General features: G+C 44.0%; 1 protein-coding gene across 1 annotated transcript in view; it reads left to right on the top strand.

Moving 5' to 3' along the window:
• LOC121153250 (outer dynein arm-docking complex subunit 2-like) overlaps positions 1–27,029 on the top strand; it is a 49,315-nt gene that overhangs the window by 5,336 nt on the left and 16,950 nt on the right. The window contains exons 5-12 of the mRNA XM_040975723.1: positions 854–970; positions 8,152–8,357; positions 9,855–9,953; positions 14,371–14,518; positions 18,245–18,391; positions 18,697–18,906; positions 21,749–21,991; positions 22,314–22,424. Coding sequence (XP_040831657.1) covers positions 854–970; positions 8,152–8,357; positions 9,855–9,953; positions 14,371–14,518; positions 18,245–18,391; positions 18,697–18,906; positions 21,749–21,991; positions 22,314–22,424 — 1,281 coding nt within the window. The remainder of the gene's footprint in view (positions 1–853; positions 971–8,151; positions 8,358–9,854; positions 9,954–14,370; positions 14,519–18,244; positions 18,392–18,696; positions 18,907–21,748; positions 21,992–22,313; positions 22,425–27,029) is intronic.

The raw sequence follows: 27,029 nt of genomic DNA, 5'->3' as shown, positions 1-27,029 counted from the left end.
GCCCACGCCGTTGGGTTTCTGCCACCCGCACTGGAAACCTGTAGCAAGTTCCCAACTTCAGCTTGGCCCATCTGGAGAATGAAGACGTGGAAGGAAGCTCTTTCAATCTGACTCTCTCTATCTCTCTCTCTCTGCCTCTATATTTCTCTCTGCCTTTCACATAAATAAAATATATTTTTTAAACTCATTTTTTGGTGCAAAACAATTTGAAATCCACGCATGAGGCGCGCTCAAGAAGTTCATGAAAACTGTGTAGGATGAAGAACTGGTGCATGGATTTCAGACTTTGCACCAAAAGAAACTTATCTTTTATTTCATTGTACATGACCTTCTTGTAATACATTTGCGTGTTTATCTATATCACTCTATGGTATAGATTCATACAGAAATAGGCCATAAGTTAAGGATAATTAGCCTGCAGAACAAGAAGTAGAAAGAAGCAAGGAGTCAGAGTGGGGAGGGACGGGCACTCGGAGGGGATCCAGCGGTTGCGAGCATGCTACACAGCAGGCAGCAGCGGGGAGGAGCAAGAACGCTGCAGGGACAAAGGCCTTCTGTGACTTCATCAGCTCAGCCTTTTGAAGTCACAGTGCATTTCATAGAGAGGGGAGCAGGAGGAGGGAAGAAGCTCCCACTGTTTGCTGAATAGCTGGAGGAGCGTCTCAGCAAGTGCTTTCTGAAAGAGAGGACAGAGTGAGTGAATGGACAGCAGGAAGCTGGAGGGGAAGGGCTTGGCCTGCGCATCCATGGACATGGGCCACCGCAGGAATCCCCAAGAAAATCAAAAGAAAAAAGAAGATCTGTGTGCTAATTCTCACCGTGTTGTTAATCATGGAATCTGTTTCCCCCAAAGGGAAAAACGGATGATGAAGATGAAATTAAGTATGAAAGAAAAGGAGAGATTTGCGAAGACATTGTCACATGTTTAAGAGAAAAATCAGCAAAATTTTCAGAAAATATGTCTAAACGTGTAAGTTCTAACAGCCTCTTTTGCATTTTTCATACTATCGTGTTAATTGCAGCTTTCTCAATAGGAAATTGCATTCGACAACTGGAGAGCCACGTGTATTTTTGAAGCCTGATTTAATTTTTCACAATGCACTAGAGAAAAGTATTGTAACTGTTGAACTTTGAAATATTTCTGGTTTTATTTAGATTGTGGATATAATTCTTGAAATGTTTTTAAGAGGACCTTTTCATCTTTCCTTTGGTATTAAAATCTACAATAAATAAAAGATTTAGCCCTGATCAGAAACCATCGAGATTTAACGATTTGTATCATTATAGCCTTCCAATAATTATTACCTTATTTATTTATTTATTTGTTTGTTTGATTACATAGCTTACATAGTTGAAAGGAATGCATGCCCATGTGGCTTTCCAATTAGGGTAGGGAGGGTCGAGTTATGGGGGAAGGTGGGAAGGACAAATGTCTCCATTTTTTTGTCCTTGTCCGTAGGGAGGGAGGAGGAGGGGCCACTCCTTGCTGTCAAACTACATCAGCAACCAGGAATAGGGGACAGTTTTTGACGATGACTTAGAAACTACAATGTGGGGAGAGTGTCCCGTGGGTCTGGCCTGGGACTCTGGTGTGGGGAGAGTATCCAGTGGGTGCTACGTGAGTGGTTTGATAGTTCTGAGACATTGTTGGCTTTGTTGTACCAGGGTTGAAAAAAATCCAACTCCAGGCCTGGCGCAGTAGCCTAGTGATTAAAGTTCTCACCTTGTATGTGCTGGGATCCCATATGGGTGCCAGTTCTAATCCCAGCAGCCCCACTTCCCATCCAGCTCCCTGCTTGTGGCCTGGGAAAGCAGTGGAGGACGGCCCAAAGCCTTGGGACCCTGCACCTGTGTCGGAGACCCAAAAGAAGCTCCAGGCTCCTGGCTTCGGTTTGGGTTCAACACCAGCCATTGCGGCACCTTGGGGAAGGAATAAGCAGATGGAAGACCCTCCTCTCTGTGTCGTAACTCTCTGTATATCTGGCTTTCCAATAAAAATAAATAAATCTATAAAAAAGAAAAAAAATCCAAGTCCACTTTAGTGCATCCACATGTTGCAAAGCTTGACCAGGGGAGTGGTTCAACCTGCTCTGCTCTTCATCCTCTGATAAGGCACCTCCATCCTCTGCTGACCTGGATGAGCTGGCCGTTTGTCCCTGTGTGTATCTTGGGCATGCTGACCACTGCACAGACATCAGCAACTGAGAAGGTCCAGTCCCAACCCAGGCACTCCAAAGTCAGACCACAGATCTTGTGATTTTTCTCTGTGGCCACAGTTGGAGTGCAGTCATCTAGCTGGGGAGAACCCCAAGAATCTTTTTTTTTTTAAGATTTATTTTTATTACTTTTGTATTGGAAAGGCAGATATACAGAGAGGAGAGACAGAGAGGAAGATCTTCCGTCCCATGATTCACTCCCCAAGTGAGCACAACGGCCGATGCTATGCCGATCCGAAGCCAGGAGCCTCTTCCGGGTCTCCCACGTGGGTGCAGGTTCCCAAAGCTTTGGGCCATCCTCGACTGCTTTCCCAGGCCACAGGCAGGGAGCTGGATGGGAAGTGGGGCTGCCGGGATTAGAAGCGGCGCCCATATGGGATCCCGGGTGTGCAAGGCGAGGACCTTAACCACTTGCGCCACCGCGCCGGGCCCAAGAACCCCAAGAATCTTCACGTGGGGTTACCTCCAACTTGACTCTTGTATGCACCAGCCAGCGCAGGATCAAGTTTGATCCATCACCTGCACCAGCCAGTTCACACCACGGTGGATGCATCTGCCTGATCAGTTCTGCCCCAGCCCCGTCTGTCATGTGAACTGATGGGTACTGCATCCACCTAGACACCTAGAACAGCCAAGGTACACCCCTGGAGGATTTGCACTATCTGGCTTCAGGGTTTACTGTAACGCTATGTAATATATGTATATATATTTTCTTTACTGTTTTTCTTTTTTTGTTGTTGTTGTTTTGCTTTACTTTGATTTTTGTTATTTATTCTTTTTGCTCAGGCTTGCATTTATTCCTTTTCCCCTAGCTTAAAAAATTGATGCATTTAATGTAATCTAGTGATACTTTCGTGTGAATGAATTGTAAGGATTTCAGCTGTTAATACCATTTTGTTTAGAGTCCTATAGACTAAGGAAGCATCCAGTAGAATATTCAGATTTTTCGAAAGAAATGTACTGTAATCTATATTCCGTATAAGGAATTATGTTGATCTATTACAACAGACCATCTCTACATTCATTCTGTTTATACAATTGAATGTTCTATTTGAAGTAAAATACTTATAAAGTAGTATATGGTTGGGTCCTTAAAATCAATCCTATGGGGCCCAGCATGACAGCCTAGTGGCTGAATCCTTGCCTTGCAACCACCGGGATCCTGCGTGGCCACAGGCTTGTGTCCTGGCTGCTCCACTTCCCACCCGACTCCCTGCTTTTTTGCCTGGAAGGGCAGTGGAGGATGACCCAAAGCTTTGGAACCCTGCATCCATGTGGGAGACTCGCAGGAAGCTCCTGGCTCCTGGCTTGGCATGTGCTCAGCTCCAGCCATTGCAGTCACCTGGTGAGTGAGCCTGCAGTTGGAACAACTTTCTCTCTGTGGATGTGACTTTCCAGTGGAGATAAATCTTGGAAGGAAGGGAGGAAGGATAAAGAAAGGAAGGAAGGAAGGAAGGAAGGAAGGAAGGAAGGAAGGAAGGAAGGAAGGAAGGAAGGGAGGTAAGAAGGAATCTACCTGTGATATTACCTTGGAGTATCTATTGGTATATTTAGATTGTTTTATTTAACTATTGTAGATGAGAACTGAAACCTGCACATTTTAATTTGATTTCAATTTGTTCTCTGTGTTTCCATTTTTCGTCTTTCACGTTTCAGTGAATTCCTTGAACAATTTTTGGTGTTTCATTTTTATTAATCTGTTGCGTTTTAAATAACTATCAATTTTATACTGACTGATATAGGTATTATAGTTTATTAAGAAAAGTACAATGTATTGGTTTCACCCTTTCCCAGCTGGGCAAAGTATAGAAATTTTCTCTGCAGATTTGTTTCACTTGTAATTGTCTGTTTTCTCCACCAACATTGATTGCTTCCGCTATCAAATATCAAGAACATTCCAGAAAAGGAAGAAGTTCTTTGTATTTGCCTATACTTTTACTGTTCCCATTTTTCTTATCTTTGCTTTTCATGTAACTTTTATGCTTTTTCACATTCTTTCTATTTGAAAACCTCTGTTTTCTCAAAGCAAACCCACTTCATTTTTAATTACCTGAGCGTGTTTTCATTTCCCCTTTGCTACTGAAGAACGTTTTTGTAGAATATAATATTCTGATTGATAATTGCTCATTTTCAAAACTTCAGCTCTGTTCTTCCGGGTCCTCTGGCTTCCGTGTTGTCTTCTAAGAAACCTGCAGATATTTTGTTTTTCCCTTACAAATGTTTCCCTTCTGTAACGTTTCTCATGGAGCCTGTGTTATGTTACAGTGGTTTTAAGCTGTAGGCTTCAACGTTGGCATTTCATCCTGGAGCACCAGTTTGATTCCTGGCTGCTCCACTTCACATCCAACCCCTTACTAACACAACTGGGGAAGCAGCAGCGTTTAGTCCAAGTGCTTGGGCCCTGCATCCAGAAGGGAGGTCCGCTTGGAACTCCTGGTTTCTGACTTTTGCTTGCTCTAATCACAACCGCTAGAGAAGATCTTTTTCTCTCTACTTCTCACTCTGTGTCACTCTGCCTTTCAAATAGATTTTAGAAACATTACAAAGGAGAGAGAGGATTTTTGTTAGTCCTACACTGGCACACTCTCATGATGACTGCACCAAAATCTTGTTAGATTATTCCAACATCTCTTTTGTTTTCATATACACATCTGTTCCTTACACAATTTATTTTCCTCTGGGTTTTTGAGAAGCTCTGGAGTTTATCAAAACAATCATTGCTTTTACTGGGCCTTCTCTGACACCTTACTGGGGCAAGGATGTCAAGGTGAGTGTCAAAGTTCAGGCTCCCTGCTTACTTCACGTTGGCAACTCTGATGGTCTAAGGGGGTTCAAGGTTGTAGGGTAGAGGTATATGTTCAGGCTACCTGGTACTTCATGTTGGCAACCCTGGCAGTATACAGTTCATTACCAGGAGGTAGAGGTGTATGTTCAGGCTACCTATGCATTTCACACTGGCAACCCTTGTGGTCTATGGGGATTCATGGCCGTGGAGCAGAGGTGTATGGTCAGGCTCCTCATTAGACATCCGTTGAGCTGACCCTAACAGGGAGGGGAAGGCTTTGTTGTGCATTTCCCAGGAAGCCTGTGCTTAAACTGCTGGAGGGGAGCGTATCAAAAGATTGTCATTTTATTGCTTGTTTGGAAATTATGTCTTTTTCTTTCTTACAGTGTGCAAATCTGATGATTACATTGATTTTCAAATATTGGATTCTAGGGTAAATCTCACTTAATCGTATGTCATATCCTGTTTATATGTTGCTGGGTAAAATCTGATGAAATTTTTCTAAGCATTTTTTTTAAAAGTCTGTCCTAATGAAGAATATGAGCTACAAATTATGTCTTAACGTTTGCCTCATCTGATTGTCTGGGTAGTGTGGCCTCATGAAAAGAGTTGGAAAATGTTCACTATTTTCTTTTGGCCAGAAATCTTTGTGTGGAATAACTGTCATTTCTGTCTTAACTATTTGTGCTAACTCACCTGCACCAAGTATTTACTGCAAGGTTTATAAAACAATTCCATTTCTTTCACAGATATGAATCTATTCAGATTTCATTTCCTGAACATTGGTCTTTCAATTAATTTTTACATTTTTGTGTAGCTTATCTAATTTACTTATATCACAAGTGCAATATTTCATTATTGTTCTTCAATAGCTAGAGCATCTGTTGTGATGGTTCCTCTTTCATTCTTAACATTTGTGTGTTTTTTAATTTTTATTTTTGATGATGTTCGCGTAGTTGATCAGGGTGGGAGGGTTAGGGGAATTGGATGAGACCATTGTTGCCAAATTTTCTTTTTCTTCTTCCTATATTTGGGGGAAAAGGGGGACATACGGGGAGAAGTCACACCCAGCCACCCCAGTACCCGGGGGTGGGGAATGGCCATATTAACCCAGGATCCATGACGTGGAGCATGTTGCAAGGGTTGTGCTTAAGTGGTTTTAATAGTTCTGAGATGCTGTCGATCTCGCTGATCCAAGGATTAGGAAATCCTAGCAATGTCTGTTGGCTGACATACCCCACCTTCGAGTCTCCCATTTGCCCAGATACTTGCTGTCATTGCTGGGTTAGGGTAGTTGTTCAATTTATTCTGCTCTCCTTTCTCTGCTGTAGTACTAGACGTCCCCTGCAGGCTCCAATGGGCTGCCATATCCTCCATGTGCATCGGGCCTGCCCTCCACTGCTCTGCCTTTTCCACTGACAGGGCGCGGTAGTGACACATTCATTCTATGGTCAGATCACCCATCCTGGATGTGGATCCTCCTGTCCCTGCATGCCCCCAACTGTGCCATCCCCCAGACTCCCTGCAACTCCACACACTAAGCTCCATCACGAGTTCTGCTGGGCAGCCAATGGACTTCTCCTGGTACCCCGGGCTGCCCATCCAGGCCCTGCCAGACTCCCTGCTCCTGTGGCTCACGGACCAGATACTCATTGCACCAGCAGGCATAATGACCCAAGCCAGGTGACCTGGGCGTCCCTGGGCCTCCCACCCCCAGGGATCACAAACCTGGTGACCTCCCCTACCACCCAACATATCTTTAGGAAAAAGAAATAGAATAGGCTAGGCCACTATGCTGGCACACTGGCATGGTTAGCACAGATTTGGCATTAACCAGGTCCAGGATGCCCGCCAGCTACTAGCTGCTTTTGTCCCAACACTGTAACACTTCCCTAGGTACAAGGCAAGTTGGGCCACTGCCAACAGCTGGGGGTCATTCCTAATATTTATTATTCATGTCTTCTCTTTTTACTTTACCACTGTGGAATTTTTTTTTAAAGATTTATTTATTTTTATTGGAAAGTCATATGCAGAGAGGAAGAGAGACAGAGAGGAAGATCTTCCATCCGATGATTCACTCCCCAAGTGCCTGCAATGGCCAGTGCTGTGCTGACTCGAAGCTAGGAGCCAGGAGCCTCCTCCAGGTCTCCCATGCAGGTGCAGGGTCCCAAGGCTCTGAGCCATCCTCGACTGCTTCCCCAGGCCACGCCGCAGGGAGCTGGATGGAAAGTGAAGCTGCCAGGATTAGAAGCGGTGCCCATATGGGATCCCAGCACTTTCAAGGTGAGGACTTTAACTACTAGGCCACGCCGCTGGGCCCCACTGTGGAATGTTTTAATTTTATTGATATTTTCCAAAGATCTAGATAATTATTGTACTGATTTGTTCGATTATTTGTTTGCTCTCTAGTTTTTTCTGCCCTTATTGATTTTTCTCATTTTGCTTTCTTTGCGTTTCATTCTTCCCGTACCCACTTTTCTTAAATTTCTTACATTAGAAGCTTAGAGGAATGATTTTTTTTTATCTCTTATTTTTAAAAAATGACTTCTTTAATTTTTTTCATGATATAGATCTACAGGCTCAGGGATTTCCTATTCCAGCCTTCCTGTTGCCCCTCCCTCCCACGGTCTCCCCTGTATTGTTATAGTAGTACAATCCTTCAGTAACTGTCATAAGTCCATCATTCTGCAATTAAAGCATATCATGACATTGTAGATATAAACAGTGATGGAAAGATTCTTAATGTTCCCTCCTCTGTATGGATGTGACCTTCATCTCTGGCTACTTTCCAGATGTTTCCTTTGTCCTTGTTTTAAGCAACTTGCACAGGTGGTATCTCATTAACATAGGCCTGGAGTGTAGTTTTCTCTAGTGGTGGTAAGGAATGAATACATTCACCCCCACTGTTACGTCTGTGTGTGTTGCAGCAGAGCCAACTGCCAAGAAATACTGGGAACCATCTCATTATCACCTGCTCCACGCAAGCAGAGGCCATGGCTTGGACGTGGCCTTAGGCATCGTTGCTAGAAACTATAGAAATTAGATGTAGAAGAGACTTTTCTTTCCCTGAAAAGTGTTCATCTTTAGGTAGTCATAGATAATTCAAAAGTATATCGACGTAAAGATTTGTTTTCCTTAATTTTTATGAAGGCAACTCAATTCAAAGAGCCAAAATCAATGGAAAAAAAGGAACTGGAGGAGGCACTAAAGAAAGAGGAGACAGCTACATTCCGTAAAGCTGTAACTGGTTCGCGGAAGACTGCATTGGAGAAGAATCAGAATAATTTCATGAAAAATCAGATGAGCAGGAGACTGAAGCCAACGTTGAACTGGAGGTCTTCTATAGACACCAAAGCGTACGTAGACACCTGCGAGACTCCAAAAAGCTTGTGGGAGAATGTGATTAAAAGAAAAGTTTGGCTTGGGTATGAGTAGCATGGGAAATCCACATATAACTTTTGTCGTAACATTCTTTTCCATCAGTGCTTTTAGGATCTCTCTGAAGCACAGATTTCAAAGTTTTGGCATCAATTTTTTTTTTTTCGCATAAAACTTTTGAAGGACGTTCGTTGTATAAAAAGACTTAAAATTTTCAAAAATGTTAGTGGTACTGTGTAAATTGCACACGTGTTTGATCTACCTTATATGAAACTCATCCTATTTGGGATTTTCTACAAATAGGTGGGACAACAAAGACAGAGTCCTAAATATGAAGGCAGTCAAAAGCCCCTGAAGCACTTAGTTACATTTGGCCAGTAGCTCACATATTTTAACTTTGATTTAATATTTGCTTTGCCACATAGTTGGGTTAAGAACTATCTTCGGGGACCTTCACCTGCTGGAATTCTGACAACTGCAGGATGATGGTGTTTTATTTTGGTTTTTAAGATTGATTGACTCATTTAAAAGGTAAAGTGTCAAAGAGAGAGAGGAGTGGGTTCATGGTTCACTCTCCAAATGGCCGTAATGGCCAGAACTGAGCCAGGCCAAAAGCTTCATCCAGATCTCCCATGGGTGCGGCAAAGACCCAGGGAGGGACCTACCACATCTGCTGCTGCTAAATTAACTGAGAGCAGGCCAAGCAAGGAAGGAGCTGGAGTCGACTTAACCCACTGTGCCACAACCATTCCCCCCCGCCCCGCCCGACAGTAAATCATGGAGTCGTCCAAAGTGCTGTGGCAAAGGAAAACACTCTCGCTCCTCAGATTCTCGTTTGTTTTGACCAGGGTGGCTGGGTTGGGCGATTCTGGTTTTCACCTTCTTTGCTCTGCCAGCGCAGTGTTTTGGACACCGACTTTCCTGTACAGTTAACTACCGATGGGAAACACTTAGTAATGAACAACCTGGCAAGGAAAATGATGTTTGCAGCGCTGTTCATTGGAAAGTGCGTTTCAAAATATTTCTTTGTGCAAATACTTCCTTAGATGATGAATTTCCTTGAGAAATACCAAATGAGAGCCAAGTATGTGCTAAAGGCTATCTCAGGAAAGGCAGATGTCTTAACCGTTATATGTGAAAGATAACATTGGGCAGCCATCATTTGAGCAGCTAAGTCCCTAGCATAGAAGGCATATGAAGGACTCACACAGCACAGTCAGCCTGAGGGGGCCTGCGTCTAGTGCAAAGAAGCCCCAGACAAGGTATTTCTTTAATAAACAAAATACAATGCTGCACTTGAAGAGCAAAAGGAACGTCTCCAAGTGACAGGTGAGGCTGGACCTTGTCATTCCGTGCATGAAGAAAATGTATTTCGTGGATGTGAGAATTATAGCAAATCTATCTACATTTCCATCTTTTGCTTCCCATTCGTTACCGTAAGGCCACAAAGCTGATAGAAAATGTTTTATTTGTAGCCACAAAAGTCCTGCAAAAGACAGCCAAGATGAAAAGCATGGCAGAAGATTTGAAAAAACAATGTCATCTGCTCCATATGGAAGAGTTCAGTTACTGAGGTATGACCCGTTACAGCCACCCTCACTCTACGGCTAAGTAGAGCGCCAACAACGGCATTCTTACCGTAATAGTAAGAACCTAAGATATGTATTTTGAAGATGTGATTATATTGGTTTCCTTCAAGGGTTTTTTTAAGTTACTTTGAGGTTTGGGGCTTCTTTTTGCTTGGGTTCTTGGGTTTTTCAGAGGTATGCTATTTAGTTTTCAGTGTTGGCCAATTTTTTTCCTGTTATGTTTCTATTCTTGATTCTTAATTTATATTTAATTTATATTATGAACATACACTCTGAAGTTCTTTTCAACTTGTTGATATTCTGTATGACCGAGAATTTTTCCGTGTTCTTCAGATTCTTGTGACAAATGTGCTTTGTGCTGTTGCTGCCTGGAGGGCTGCGTCCATGTAGATTGGATTATGTTGGTAGACGGTTGCTGTTGATCTCTTCTATAGCCTTTCTTATTTTATAATTATTCTAGCCGCTGTTGAAGGCATTAGCTGCAAATACAAGCCTTGCGTCTCTTCCAGCCACCATGCTCCTGGGTGGAAATTTCTAAGGTTGAAATGCCTGCAAGAAAGCTACTCCAATCGCAGCTGCCCCCTGAGTCTCCTACACTCGCCCATTTGCTGCTGAAAGATGGGGCCTCTGCCACACGTTGATTGCATGTACGCGCTGGCAGATAGCCGTCCACAGCCTCTGCACCTGCTGCTTCTGCACGTTGGCGGCTGGCTGCCTTTGTGGGTTTAACCATCTTCCCTGAATGTCGGCTGTCACTTGGCTTCCTTTCCTCTCTGTCCCGTGTCTCTGACCCTGTACTTGATGTCCTGTTTCTGTGTCTCTTTTCCAAGTTTTCTGTTGAAACAACTTTCTTTAGTCTTTCTGCTGTCGTCGATAGATTCTTTTAAGAATAGATCAATTTTTCCTGATAACAAAAAGATAATTTTGCTGGTCTAGGTTTGTGAATTATTTTTCCCCAGAACTTGAAAAGTAGTGAGTATTTCATGTTCCGTGATCACAAATTGCTGTTATTTGAATTGTTTTTCCCTCTAGATAATAATTTCTCTGGCTAGTTTTCAAGGTAATTCTTTGTAGGATTCAAAAGTTGATTACAATTTGTGTTGACCTGGGCTTGTCAATTTGGGTTATTAATTCGGCTTCTTCAATGTATAGCTGTATATGATCTTTACAAAATTTGGGGAAGTTTTAACTAATATTTTTTCAGATAGTTTTTCAATTCCATCTTCTTTCTCTATTCCTGGGATGGTAGAAACAGATGTTACACCTGTCCTTGAGACTCCATTCACTTTTCTTTTTCAGTTTATTTCCTCTAAGTTGTCCAGGTTGGCCTGTCCTCAAGTTCCTTGCTTTTTCTGATCTGTTGATTCTGTTCGGTGGGTTATTTATTTCACTATTGTAATTTTCAGTTCTAAAATTTCCAGTTGACTTTTTCATAGCTTTTGTTTCTTTGCTGAGACATTCTATTTTTTTTTTTAGCTTATTTCAAGCATGTTTGTGTTACATGTTAAATTGTTTTTATAATGGAAACTTCATGTCTTCATCAGATAATTCAAGCATCTTGATCATCTTGATTTTTAAGAAAGATTAATTGTACTCACTTGAGTTACTAAGAGAGGATGAAACGAACAAAGAGCTTGAACTTCCAACTGTTTCACTCCCCACATGGGCACAACAGCTTGTTTGGCTCAACTGAAGCCAGAAGCCATATTTTCCACTTGGGTCACACTTGAACCATCTTCCACTGCCTTTGCTAGGCACATTGATGGAAAGGCAGGGGCTTAAGCCACTGCACCACAGTGCTGGCCCCCTATCAGCTTGTTCTTGACATCCAAATTTTTCTTTTCTCATTCAAGATGAAATCTTCCTGGTTCTTTGCATGGCAAATAATTTTCAATAGAAACGCGTGCATTTTGGTGATTAGCTTCATGAAACTCTTGATCTTGCTTAAATCTGTGTTTAAGAAGGTCTTCTCTGGCAGGCCTTCTTGGGCTGAAGAGGAATTGCAAGATGAGTTTTAAAGTATAGGCCACCTTGGACCCTTGCCTTGGGGTGGGGAGGTATGGGAAAATCAGGGCTCCACTACTTGCGGTTGTGTAGTGGGAGTTGAAGCTGTTACTGTCAGTGGCTGCCACTGACACTGTAGCTGGGGGGAAGGATGGAGGAGGCCTACTTTCTATGGGGAACTTGTGAAAATCCTGACTCTTAATAGGTTTCAAACTAGCAAAGAAGTTGCCGTGCTCCTCTACCGTCTAGTAAGAGCAAGGCTTCGGATGTGACCTTTGATGTAAAAGTGGGGTCAGACCCAGCATGTTCTGTGGTGTGGATCACAGTAGGATATGCACTGCCTTTAAGTTTTATGTCTTATAAGGCTCTTCCTTTCCTGGCTAGCTGTTGCACCCTCTCCATCAACCCACTCTTTTTTTGACATTTCCCAGAATTCATCACCAGAAATGCCATCTCTCAAGCACCTTAAACTATCCTGAATACATTGGTTTGTTCATTCGTTCACTCTTTGTGCTTTTTTTTTTAATTTGAAAAACAGAATTAGAGAAGGAGAGACAGAGGGAGAACTCTTCCATGCACTGGGTCATCTCTCAAATGGCCACAACAGCCAGAGTCATACCAAGTAAAAACTAGGAGCCAAGAGCTTTGTCTCCTACGTGGGTGCAGTGAACCGAGCAGTTGAGTCGTCCTCTACTTCTTTCCCAGGCACAGCAGCAGAGAGCTGGGTCAGAAACAGAACCATCAGGACTTGAACTGGTGCCTGTCTGGGATGCCAACAGTGCAGGTTGCGGCTTAACCCACAAAGCCACAGCATTGATCTCATTATTTTTAATTCGGTCATTCGTTCACCAGGTATTTATGGAGTACCTTCTAGGTGCTGAATTCTAAACAAGAAACATGGATCTTAGAAGACAATCTACAATGAAACACAGGAACAGAAGCAGAGAACATTCTAAGATGTATTAGGAGATTTAGACCTGTAGAGTACCTGTCATATACAAGATCTCCATAAATCATAGTTTCTGTTGGAATTCCTTAACATTAGAATTAGCTAGAAGATTTGGAAGTACACTTTTGTTGTCTGAAATCAGGACTATGTGACAAGCAGTTTCAACATACCTGCTGGGTTCACGATCCCCTCCCGTGTGTGTAAGCAGTCGCTGAGATCACACTGGTGATCTAGTGGCTGACACCTGCTTCCGGGTGGGAGGTGGAGATGGGCAGGTGCAATGAGTGCATTAGGAATCTCTGCAGGCACATTGAGTCGACTCTTGAACAATGGCTATGCCCTTTTCCACTGATTTGCCTAAGGTTCTGCTGATAATGTTGTTTTTGGGTCAAATCACAGAATGTGAAGTGCTGTGGCACCCAATATTTAGGAGTTGGTCCGGGACGCCTCAGTCCTGTATCTGGTTATGTTCTGCCCATTGCTGCTCTTAACATCATGTGTCCTTCTAAGTGTTTCTATGCATGCCTCATGGAGAGGGTTGTTCTCCATGTTGATTCTCCTTATCAACAGGAGACCCTTGCACTAGGTGTCAACAGTGTGCAGTTATTTAATCCTGACATTGTAAGAAATAATCAAGACCTGTTTGTGTGACAGTAAGTAAGGCTGCCACCTCCAACGCCAGCATCGCCTATGAGTGCCTGCTCGGTTACCAGCTGCTCCACTTCTGAAGCAGCTCCCTGTTGATGCACTTGGGAGAGCACTGGAAGATGGCCCAACTGCATGGGCCTCTGACACTCCACATGGGAGATCCAGATGAACACCCAGGCAACTGGATTTGTCCTGGCCCAGTCCCAGTTTTTTACAACCATTTTGGGAATGAGCCAATTGATGCAAGATTTCATTCTCTAATGTCTCTCTCTCTCTCTCTCTCTCTCTCTCTCTCTCTCTCTCTCTCTCTCTGTAAGTTTGCCTTTTTAAATAAATGCATATTAAAGGAAAAAAAATAGGTGGTCAGAATCCAGGCTGGCTTGTATGGTAGCCAGTAGTCACATGAGATTGTTGAACATTTGAAATGTGGCTGGTGTGACTTCAAAAATGAATTTTTCATTTTCTTCAATTTTAAGTGTATAAACTCTAGCTAACATACAAATACCTGAAATTAGTTGTTAATATACAATACGGCCTTAGGATGTTTATTTCTTTTTTTTTTTTTTTGCTTATGTCTCACTGCTTCTGTCGTTATTAGTCATGTACACATAACAACGCCACTAAACCTTTCCTGCTGAAGAGCCGTGGGTTACTTTCTTTCCCATGTAGATCAGAATAAACTTCTCAGAAAGTGTCAGTATCTGACCTGTTGCGTATATACATGATGCCAAAATATTATTTGCATAGCTTTGTCTATGGTGTAGCCTCTCGGTAGAAACTAATTCTTGTTGTTGTCCTTAGTAAAAATGTCGATAAATTTGAAGAAGTATCAAGTGAGAGCCCCTCGGAGGGTGAGGAAGAGGAGGAACCAAGTGACCACCGTCAGGAGGCAAACGTGGATTTGCCATCAGAGTACTGGCAAATTCAGAAGCTGGTGAGGTATTTAAAGGTAAGCACAACTAGTTTTAATTTCTATTTTTCATGATATAGTCCTATAGGCTCAGGGGTTACCCCTGTCTTTTATTCCACCAGACCCCTCTCCACTCCTGCAAGAAAAACTTTTTGTACTATGTAATATCCATTTTAAATCCTCTCCCAAAGTTATACATTCTGCTTCCAGGCTCACTGCGTATATATTTGTTTCCCAATAGGGTTGGTAAGCATCCCTCCAGCTATTTACGTGGCTATTTGGAGGAGGTGTTTCAAGAAGGGTCTTCATAAAGAAGCCAGGCTGCTTGGTAACAGCCCTGTCTCCTGTCTGGAAAATGGGACTGAGCATGGCAGATAGGAAATACTTTGTTTTGATACCATCTTATGAGTAACAGTGTTGGCCTCTACTAGCCCAGTACTGGGCCCCCAATAGAGTTCCAAAGCTCATTACTATCTGCCCAAATCAGAGAGAGGTTATCAACATTGTCCCCCGAGTGCTCTGATTGGCACCAGATTGGGTCATCTCTGGGTCCCACAGTCATCTGACCCCGTGAAGGACCAGAGGCACAGGTCAAGCCCTCCCGTAAGATCCCCAGTGACCCACACAAGTGTGAGTCCATCTCCCCGAAGAGGCACATCCACCCTAAGGCTTCATCAGCTGCTTAGATCTCACGGCACTAGGCAAGAAAAGTTGGAATACTGCCTCTGTTTTCCAGTGAAGGTTGGGCTAGGGGTGGAGGAGATTATAGATGGTGCAAACAGCGTGGGCTTGGGCTGGTGGGGCAGAGACATGGGATCCTGGCTGAGTTAGAGTGAGGTGGGCCTGGCACCTGTATTCAATTCCGACCCACTTCCCCAGGCCTACTTGGAACTCAAGGAAGAGACACTCTTCCCTTCCTGCTTTCGTATTATGTTAAAAGCAGGAACTGTAGTCTCCCACTTGCCTATTGAAAGGTTGCTTGGTGTGTGAATAGCTTTTCGGTTCTCTGTGGATGGGAAGTCAACTAGCTTGGCTCCCTCTGTCATTTTTAAAAAGACGTATTTTTTATTGGAAAGACAGATTTACAGAGAGGGAGATACAGAGAAAAAGCTCTTCTGGACATTGGTTTACTCCCCAAGTAGCTACAACGGCGAGAACTGAGCCAATCCGAAACTAGGAGCCAGGAACTTCTTTCAGGTCTCCCACGTGGGTGCAGGGTCCCAAGGCTTTGGGCTGTCCTCGACTGCTTCCCCAGGCCACAAGCAGGGAGCTGGATGGGAAATGGAGGAGCTGGGACCCATATGTGATCTCGGTGCATGCAAGCTGAGGATTTAGCCACCGAGCCTTTGTGCCAGTCCCTCCTCTGTCATGATGCCAGTCGCAATCAGTTACTGTTTTTTTTTTTTTTTAAGATTTTTTTATTTAAAGATTTACAGAGAGGAGACACAGAGAGGAAGATCTTCCATCTGCGGATTCACTCCCTAAGGGGTCGCAACGGCCAAAACTGAGCTGATCTGAAGCCAGAAGCCAGGAGCAACCAGGGCACAGAACCAGTGCCCATATGGGCTCCCAGGGAATAAGGCAAGGATTTCAGCTGCTAGGTTACCACACTGGGCCCATCTTAGGACAATTGTTTTGCTCTTTCTTCTGCATGTCTTCAGGGATATATATTTGCTAGAGTCGTTTTGTAACTAAAGGAACTAAGATTTTAGTAACTGACTATTTTTATAGCCATTTCATGAATTTTTTTTTTAAAGGGGTAGAATTCTTGCATGATTCCTTAATTCTTTCCTGATAAAAATTCCCCCCAATTGTCTACAACAATAACAAGATGTCAGATTTCTTTCTGCAGATAAACACACATGCACATGCATATGAAGCAGAATTAGAAGAAAGCTTCTTGAAATCTGTGCAATTTTCACAGATCTTTTAGAGTATTTCTGTCTCTGGAAGTATGTACATTTTGATCTGTGGAGTTACTGTTCTCCAGTTTAAAATGTTCATTCATGTCACGGGGTTACAAAAGCTGAATGCATTCTGACCTTGAACTGCAAGGCTCACGAAGGCCGCGGTGTTGGGCACTGTTGGATGGTATGCTTCTGCCCTGGCCTGCTGTGCCATCTTCTGCCCTTCCTGTGGCCTGTTATCAGCCAGGTAGCAAACCCAGCTTTTTTTTTTTCTTCGCAATATCATGGACAGAAAATGCTTCTCACTATAGAATTTAACAACCTCAGAACGCCATCTTTTTCCGCTCTCCTATTTAAGAATTCTCACTTTTCTGCTTATGGAAAGTACTTTACAACTCCCCTTTGCCAAACGTCAATCACTACTACTCTTTACTAGGTTAAAAGGCTCTTGGAAGGACGAGAGAGGCTTTGGGTTCAGGCAAAGGGTTTTATTAACCATGGGAGAGAGTCTAAAGGACCGAACCCTGGCTAGAGATGGCCCAGGACCACTTCCAAGTGACTAGCTGATCCAGCGCGAAATGACCACCTAAGGGATACAGCACTGGGCTTTTCTAAGTCTTAGGTATCAGGGAATGGGAACACACAGCAGGACCTCAGTAGGGCACTCCATACATTCCTGACAAGATAAGACCAGATGACCCATAATGGACTCACTGTCACTCTGCCTCAGACCAGTAACCAGCTCTTCCCAACCTGAAACTCGTGAGCTCTGGGACCTTTAAGTACCACAAGTCCACCATCCTCCAGGGTCCTCCATGTGTCAGTGCTCTGGAAGCCCTCCCATGTCCTTTTGGAGTTTAATGGGGTTCCATCACACAAGCATGATTAATTAAATCATTGTTATCTGTGTTCAACTCAATTTTCATCCCTTTTCTGAAAGTTGAGAAGGGTAGATGGGATTAGATTCAATCTAGAAATGGCCAGCTTATCAACTACCTCATTAGCATATGAGAATCACCTGGAGGGTTCTCAGGCTCGCTATCTCAAAAGCTGAATACTAAGCAACCTGTTGGCCCAAGACCACATATACCTATTTCATAGTATCATAGTGTGTAAGATTAATACTTCAGATATCGTTTATCTTACCCCCACACATTGTTTAAGAACCACTTATTATTTCACATAGAATTTCCTGTTGGAAGGCCGAGGCTGTGGTTTAGCAGATAAAGCTGCCGCCCTGGCTCCGACATCCCGTGTAAATCCCTGCTGCTCCATTTCCAATCCAGCTCCTTGCTAACCCACCTTGGAAAGCAGCAGAGGGTGGCCCAACTGCTTGGGCCTTTGTACGTGCTTGGGAGACTCAGAAGAAGCTCCTGGCTCCTGGCTTCAGCCCCACCAAGTTCCGGCTCTGGTGGCCATTTGGGGAGTGAACCAGTGGATGGAAGTGACCTGTGTATAGGTGAGTGTGCCTCCCGCTTTCTATAACTATGCCTTTGAAAATTTTATTGAACAAATGTCTTTTTAAAGAAAGAAACTTGCCATGTTCACTCTCCATCTCAAGGCTTGCCCCTTCGTGTATTATTGCTGCTTACTCTTGTAGCTGTTAAAAGGAGACAGAACATCTTTTCCTGTTGAGTTTTTCACTGGAATGGTGTTTAATGGTTTTCTGTCCGGCATTTCTGTTTTACCTCTGTACCATTCATTGAATAAGTAACAATCCAATCGGAAAACTTAAAAATTCAATATGACATGAATTGGGAGATACATTTCCTAGTTCATAAATTCATAACCATTCGGTACAAACCTACGGCAAAGCAAGGGTTTGACCTAACGTTTCTGTGGCATTGCATCTTCATAGGGAGGAAGTCAAACAGCTACAGTGATTGCATTGTGCTTGATGCGGGATTTCAACCTAGTCCATGAGACCTGCCAACTGGCAATCAGAGACGTGGGAGGCCTTGAGGTTTTAATCAATTTACTGGATACCGATGAAATCAAGTGTAAGGTGAGTGGATTTGTCGCAGCAGGCACAGTCTCCTCCCTGCTGAGGCTCTGGGGTAGCTGAGTCCCTGGCTGCCTGGGTCTGGCCTTTCTCTGCTATTGATGCTGCTAGTCGGCCTCCTCCTTTTATTAGCTGCACTTGTTCTATGCCCTCCTCTCTGCTTTCGTTTTCTCTTGCTATTTTGTATTGGTTCCTAGTGATTTTTGTTTAAAAGAAAAGGGAGGAGAATTGTAGGTGCTCTCAGAGTTTTAAAAGCATGACACTTCCTATGTATTAAGGACTCATTCATAACTGCTTTCCTCGTGTAGATCGGTTCGTTAAAAATCATGAAAGAGATCAGCCAGAACCCTCAAATCAGACGTAACATAGTTGACCTCGGCGGACTGCCCATCATAGTCAACATACTTGACTCTCCACACAAGATTCTGAAGTGCTTGGCAGCAGAGACGATTGCGAATATTGCCAAGTTCAGACGAGCCCGACGGGTGGTGAGGCAGCACGGTGGCATTCCCAGGCTGGTGAGCAGCACAGACATGGAGGGTTCCCTCCTTCCTTCCCAGCCACTGGGGGCCGGGCAGTGTGTTCTGGGAGGCTTCATGTATATCGTTTCTCTCCAAGGATTATTTCTGGGTACCCACATCAATGAGTGACCCCCCCAAACAACTTTCAACCAAAACTCTCAAAAAGCAACAAACATTTGTAAGTGGTTACTTGTCAATAACAACATTGGTGTGCATGGCCAGTGGTGAGAAGAGGGGGTTGTGGGCTAGGGGCATCTAGAGTCTTAACACAGCCATCTCTTGCCTTATCCATGTCGGCTGAGCCCTGAGCCACACACAGCCATCTCCTGCCTTGCTCCACGTCAGCTGAGCCCTGAGCCACACACAGCTGTCTCCTGCCTTGCTCCATGTTGGCTGAGCCCTGAGCCACACACAGCTGTCTCCTGCCTTGCTCCACGTTGGCTGAGCCCTGAGCCGCACACAGCTGTCTCCTGCCTTACTGCACGTCAGCTGAGCCTTGAGCCATTATCTTGTAGCCTGTAGCCTGTGCTGTGCTGAGTATCGCTGTGAGAACTCTCCTCCAAGGAGAAACAGGAAACTGAGAACTGCAAACAGGCTGGTAGTCATTAAATTTGTTCAGTAAGATAGTTCACAACATATCTTTCAAATACATAATGTTTTTATGGATTGCCTTTTTTGTTTATTAAACCTTTTCATCATCAGTTTTCATGTGGATCCGATACTAATACAAAACAAGCAGATTCAGATCCCCTGTTTGGCCACCACGTTGGTCCCTGCTTACCTACTGCATATCCAAGACGCAGAAACACTAATACATTGAAGATTCCCGTGTGACATAATCATTTTGTTTATTTTCTAAAACCAGCAAAACAGATGAACAATTTCATAATTATGAACCCAAACTTTAATTTTAATTTGAAAAATGCATTATATTTATTTGAAAGCCAAAACTACAGAGAGAGGACTTGAAAGAAAATCTTTCATCAATATTTCACTCCTCATAAGGCCACAGCAGCCGGGGAAGCCATGCACCAGGAGCCAAGAGCTTCTTCCAGTTTCCCCACGTGCTTCAGGGGCCCAAACACTTGGGGTATCTTTGGCTGCCCTCTCAGGGCACTAGCAGGGAGCTGAAGAGGAAGTGGAGCAGCTGGGTCCAGAGCTGGTGCCCATTTGGATGCTGCTGGCGTAGACAGCAGGTTAGCTTGCTCTGTGCCACAGGATGGACCCCAATCTGAATTTTTAAAGACCAATTTTTAAAGACTGGTATAGCTTTTAAAAAAAATAGAAATAAATATACAGAATTATTTATAGGGATTTTCTCTGAAGTGATTCTTGATTTTTCTTCTTATTTTTCTACATTTTCTGATTTTTGTCTACTGTTTACTATCTTACCTTCATAATCAGAAAAAAAATTTATTTCATAACTATTACTAAAAGAAACAATTAGCGTTCTTCTCCTGCTTTTGCCACATCAGGCAGGATCTTAAAAACACAGATGAGATCTAGAAATGTGTTTTTATTCGGCGTAGTAGGGGGCAATAGACTTGTTCCTCCTACAGCGTGCTATCTGACTGGCTTGTCTCATTCCTGACCTTTAAGTTCCTGAACAGGGAGGCATGTATTTTTGTTTTTTTCTCTTTGCTGTCTTCCACAGCACTTAGCCCAGTGCCTTGCAGTTATAAAGGATTAATAAACATGTATTGGGTTAGTATGTGTTTTACTGTGAATGTATGAACTGAGAAATGCATTCAGAAATTCAACAAGAAATCCTGTTTCCACTTATCAGTGGGGACAAACATTGTGTCACAGTAGGTTAAAACAACACTGCAGAACCGGAAACTGGAGTGCCAGTTCTAGTCCCAGAGTCTCCACTTTCCACCCAGCTCCTCCCCTTTCCACCCAGCCCCTCCCCTTTCCACCCAGCTCCTCCCCTTTCCACCCAGCCCCTCCCCTTTCCACCCAGCTCCTCCACTTTCCATCTAGCTCCTCCCCTTTCCACCCAGCTCCTCCACTGTCCATCCAGCTCCTCCCCTTTCCATCCAGCTCCTCCCCTTTCCATCCAGCTCCCAGCTACTGCCTCGTGAGATACAGCAGATGAGAACAGTGAAGAAGTCTCTTAGGATGTATACATTCCATACCAGAGTATCTGGAATCAAGCCAGGTTGTAGTATCCTCTCCACACTGTGGGAAGCAGCAGTGATGGCTTGAGAGGTTGGGGCAAGCCACCACCTGAGCACTAGGATGGATGTCCTGGGTCCCAGCTTCGTTCTGCTCCAGCCCGTTTTCACAAACCAATAACTGAAAGCCGAGAGAGAGAGAGAGAGAGAGAGAGAGAGAGAGAGAGAGAGATGCAAACATGTATCTCTATATATATATGCAAACACACGCACACACCTGTTTCTACATTTATCTCTGCCTTTCAAACAAATGAGAGTGGGGCGGGCATTCAGCTGTCATTAGAAAATTCCAGTAGATTTGGGGAGCCTTAGTTTTCTGAGATACGGGGGCTAAGGATGTGGTTTACAAGTATTATTACTGCAACTATTGCAGCCATACTAAGAAATGGTGAGTACTATCTTAGTGAGATTAAATTTCTTAAGAGAAGGAAACGTAAGGAAAAAAACCAAAAACCTCCCAAATTGAGAGGATCGTGTTTTCAAGTGTTTTATTTGCTTTTTCGCTTTCATTGGCTTCTGTGTAGTGTAAAACTTGGTTATTTTTTTTTTGGAGAAGTATTCTTAGTTTTGACAGAGGCGAGCTTGATAACCATCGGGTAGCTACTACAGGATGTACAGATTTTGAAGATGTCCAGGCTTGTTGCCTTTATGTATTTTTGTAGGTTGCTCTCCTTGACTGCACGCAAAGTACCACAGAACCTGCATACTTAAGTCTCTATGACACCGGAGATGTGGAAGTGGCTCGCTGTGGGGCCCTGGCGCTGTGGAGTTGTAGCAAGAGTTATGCCAATAAAGAAGCCATTCGCAAAGCCGGGGGCATTCCTCTATTGGCTCAGTTACTGAAGACGTCCCATGAAGACATGCTCATTCCCGTGGTGGGGACGTTACAGGAATGTGCATCGGAGGTACCTACACCGATTGTCAATCGTTTCCTTCCTGTTCTTCATTTTCTTTAGCCAAACATAATTATTACCATTAATGCTGTTTGTCATCAAGAAGTCGTCATTCTCTTAGAGAAGATCAAACTGACAACATATAAAACCAGTGCCTGAGAATATAATTCTTTTCATGTTGACTAATTCTCATTGTCAGATTCTCTGATTGTCATATACTATGTTTGGTATTGATGTACTAAGATATTGCATCCATTCCATTGATTAATAAATGCAAAAGGTTATTTTTATCTGTGCATAATGCACGTATAAATAGTCAAGTTTACTTGTCTAGGAAAACTACCGAGCTGCAATCAAAGCAGAAAGGATCATTGAAAATCTGGTGAAGAACCTAAACAGTGAGAATGAGCAACTGCAGGAACACTGTGCCATGGCCATTTACCAGGTCAGTGAGCGCCTCCAGCAGACGCTGTTGTTCCTGTCACCTAATGTGTTTTCTGTACTTAAAAAAAAATGATAAATCCATTGTGGCTGATGTTTACATAGTTGAGAGGGATCCATGCCCATCTGGATCACCGATTAGAGTGGGAAGGGTGGAGGAATGGGACAAAGTGTATGAGACCATTGTTTCCAACCGCCTTTTCTCTTTCTGGATCTGGAGAAAGCACGGGGAAAAGAGGAGAGGGCTGCTCCTAGCAGCAGAACCACATTAGTACCGGGGAATGGGGAAGGACACCCAATGTCATCCCAGGGTCCCCCAGATAGAGCATGCTCCGAAGGCTCTGCCTGAGTGGTTTAGATCATTCTGAAATGTTATTGATCTCAGCGCTCCAAGGATGAAGAAATCTTTCCAAGGTCCATTAGCTGACATCATCCACCTTAGAGTCTCCATCTGCCTAGATACTCACTGTCAAAGCTTGACCAGGAGAGTCATCCAATGTATTCCCCTTTCCAGGTATCAGACATCCTCTGCAGGCCTCAATGAACTGGTGTCATGTTTCCCGTGAGTGTCTGCACAAACGTCAGCAACAGTGGACACCCAGTTTTGACACATGCACTCCACAGTCAGACCACAGATGCTGGGATTTTCATTGTGGATAGAGTTCTGACCGAGTGATCCAGTTGAAGGAATCCCTAAAGAAACCTTGCCAGAGGTGATCCCAAGCTGACTCAGTATGCCAGTCAGTGTGGGGTCTGGCTCAGTTCATTACTTACATCAACCTACACACACACTTGTGGTTGCAGTCACCTGGTTAGTTCCATCCCCGGCTCCACCTCATATGAAAATCAATGGATGCACCTGCCCACCACACACTGTGCCCTTACGTACACTGGCAGGAACTGAAACCTAGTCAGGATGCCCCCCAGTAACCCCTACCAGGCCTGCCCCAACCCCTGGTTCCTGCTCATGTCAACATGTACAGCAGACTGGTCCACTGTCCCATGCACATCAGTGGGTATTGGAGCATGTCTCATCCCGACCAACCCCACTATGCAGCTCACACTCAGCCCTGGTTCTCATGCTCACCAGTGAGAGCTGCAGCCCATCAGAGAGAGCTGTCTACAATTTCCCTGCTAGGCCCACTTCCTGCCCTAGATCTCACACAGGTGGTTCTGTGGTCTAGCCTGATAGGACTTCCTCCCAGTCTCATACCTGCTAGCCAATGTTATAGCAAAGCCCAACCAACTTTCACTTACTCTGGCTCATGCATACACCAGTGGGTACAGTCATAAAACCCATCGGCCTACCCCTAACCCAGCTCACAAACAGGCCAATGTGTTTTGTAGTCCTGGGTTCTCCCCCAGTTCCAGCTTTTAGGCTTACCAGCAGGAGCAGTAACCCAGCAGGGAAACTCCCACAGCTCCGCTAGTGGGCACTCACAGGCTCCCAGGTCTTACATGTGCTGGTGGGTATTGTGGTCCAGACTAGCATGGCTCACCTCACCTTGGCATTCACCAGCAGGTGCTACAACCTGGCTCAGTCTGGGCTGCCCCCAGTTCCAGCTCATGCAGGAAGGTGCTGACACGTAGCCTAGCCCAGCCAGCCCCCAGTCCCAGGCTCTAATGTGAACTGGCTGGCATTGCAGGCAAACCCAACCTGTCCCACACCCTATCCTGGTTCTTACATTTGCCAGAGGGTGCTATGCACTGGCCCAGCCTGGCTGTTCTCAGACCTGATCCACACGTATATTGGCAGGTGCTGTAACCTGGCCTGGAAGGTACTATAACCAGCTTTGATTCTTGTACTCACTGCATGAACTATTGCCCAGTGGCAGATCTTGTGCACACCGGTGGGTCTGTGGCCCAGCCTGACTTGTTGATCTACTATTCTGGCAGGTACAATGGGCTTGCCTGACTAGCCCACACCCATTCTGACTCTTACTATTGGGTCATGCCTAACTTAGCCCATCACCATCTCCAACCGTTGAGCAAACTAGCTGGTATGGCAGTCCCACAGGGGTGAGTCCATGATCCCCCACAGGATCTGCTCAGAACCAGTTCTCTTGTGAGCTGCTTAATGTCATGACCCAGCCTAACATGATCCATCCTTTGCCCCAACACTCACCACTGGGTACTGTGGTTGAGCCCTGCCAAGCAAGCCCCCCAGCTATGACTTTCATGTGTGCCAGTAGGCAGTGGTTGGTACCATCAAGCCCAGCTCAGGTCTCCCACGTGGGCATGTGTGTTTGGTTTCACCTTGAAAGGTCTTCTAGTTTCCCTCCTCTAGACCACTTGGTTCAGCCCTCTCATTCACCTGCGAGTGTAGTAGCCTGGTCGGTGGAAGTCCGAGAAGTCACTCCTCACCTGCCATATTCCCCCTTAGAGTCCCCCCTCCCACACATCTTCAGACCTGCTTCCCTGAGCAATCCACAGCCCCCCCATGCCCACGAGCATGCAGTTTCCCAAGCCTGGTTCTTCTGGCGGTGTGTGGTGCCAACCTGAGGCCCTACCTGCCTGCCCAGGGCCCACACACACTCGCACAAAGATCTCCAGACCCTGTCTGTTGGCATGCCAGTCTCTGCCCACCATATATCTTTAAAAAAAAAAATAGAATAGGCAATTATCCTGGCATAGTACTATAATTAGCACGAATTTGGCATTAACCAGACGCAGGATAAAGCAGCTATTAGCTGTTTTTCTCCCAGCAGTGTAACCCTTGCCTAGGTAATAATGTGATGTTTTAAATATGTGATCTCCTTCTGTGGGTCTCAGACCATGGGATGTGCTTGTTTTATAGGTACTAGGAGGTTTTCATGCACACCCAAGCCTGAGAACACCTAACGTGTAGGAAAAACTGGCTTCAACATAGTTGGCAGTCTCTCTGTATGCTAAAACCATTTTCCTAGTGTGAAGTGGCAGAAAAAGCATTCTCTCCTCTCCTTACATTGCTTTTTATTTGTCCTGTTCAAATACAGTGACTTTGGGACTTGTGTCTCCTAGTTAGATAAGATGGATTGATGACAATGTATATTGTTATTTTAGCTTTCTTTTTTTTTTTTTACCAATTTATTATTTTAGCGTATCAGTTTTTGTGACTCCTAAATTTCATATGCACATGAAACCAGCTTAGAATTATGAGTGCTTGGCTGGTTACTGGCCTTCATAGGTTCTACTAAACATATTAGATTCCCCAGAAATGCACGTTGTCTATGCAGAGTAGCAAAATATGCTGACAAGACAGAGCCCATGAAAGGATTTATTTCAGTCAGGGATTTTATGAGTCTGCTTGAGCTAACATGTCCAAGTAACATTGAGTGGGTGGCCTACACAACAGATTGTTATTTTCTCATATTTATCCAGGTTAGACCTACTTCCGTACCCTCTCTCCCTGAGTTAGGGGTGGCTCCCTTCCTCCTGTGCTTTCACGTGATTGCTGTCCTAATCTCTTTTATGAGAAGAGCAGTCCTATTGGTGCAGGGCCCGCCCCAAGATCTGATTTAGCCTGGTGTACCTGTTTAATGTGCTTCTCTCAAATACACTGACATGCTGAGGTGCTGGGGAATAAAGATTAGTACATGGATTTGAGAGGATGCAGTTCAGCCCTTAACATTCATGCTTTGCCATGCATTTATGCCTTATGTGAGTAAAGATTAATAGTTGCTTAGAAATGTTGTGTGGCTGTTCTAACTCATATCAGTTGTTGACTTGGTTTCATGGCTTCTCAATTATGGAAATGTATAGTGATGGAGTACGGGGTTCATCTATAAGATGTTAGGAGAATAATGGAACATGCATTCCTGCTTTTATACAAATGATAGATCCCCAGTGAAACTGTTGGACATGGGTAGAAATGGATGTAGATGCCCTGGCATGTCTGAACAAAATTGTTGGGGTACACTGAAATAAGAGGAATGATAGAAATTATGGTTCTTATGAAAGGACTACCACTATTGTAACGAAATGGGAAGAAATAAGTCTGTGCGAGTGGGAATTTGGAGGGGAATAGCAGTATACTGAATTGTACACTTATTAGGAATTCAAATAGTATTATATCGGAAAAAAAAAAAAAAAGAGAAGAGTTATAGGTGAGAAGGAACAGAAGATTTTTATTTTGTATTCCAAAATGGCTTCAATAGCTGAAATTGTGCAATTGAAGGTAAGGTAAGCTGTATCATTTCTGCTTATCTGGGTACAGGATCCCAAAGCTTTGGGCCGTTCTCTGTTGCCTTCCCAGACCACTGACAGGAAGTTGGATCAGAAGTGAAGTTGCCAGAACTTGAACTGGCAGTCATATGGGATGCTGGTGACACAGGCAAGGGCTTTGCTATGCCATGATGCTGGTCCCCAAACATGTATCTTCCTCTGTTAAAAAAAAAATGCATGTAGTTATAATTAAAGTTATTTTACTCTGAAAAAAAAAAGAAATTAATCTTTTTTTTTATTCACTTCTGATCAATATCAAAAGATAAACATAGCAGATGCTTTTGTGGTTTTAATCGTGAGAGTTGCTCTGACTCTTCGGGTTGGTACGTGACATCTCTGAGTCACATGGCAGCAGAAAATAGTCTGCCTAGGAAAATAACAAATCTACGCTGAGAAATAATGGCTG

The sequence above is a fragment of the Ochotona curzoniae genome, unplaced genomic scaffold (assembly GCF_017591425.1).
Source record: "Ochotona curzoniae isolate NIBS_2020 unplaced genomic scaffold, NIBS_Ocur_1.0 contig_2688, whole genome shotgun sequence".
Lineage (NCBI taxonomy): Eukaryota > Metazoa > Chordata > Mammalia > Lagomorpha > Ochotonidae > Ochotona > Ochotona curzoniae.
The sequence above is the reverse complement of the archived record's forward strand: the minus strand, read 5'-3'. Positions and strand labels throughout refer to the sequence as shown.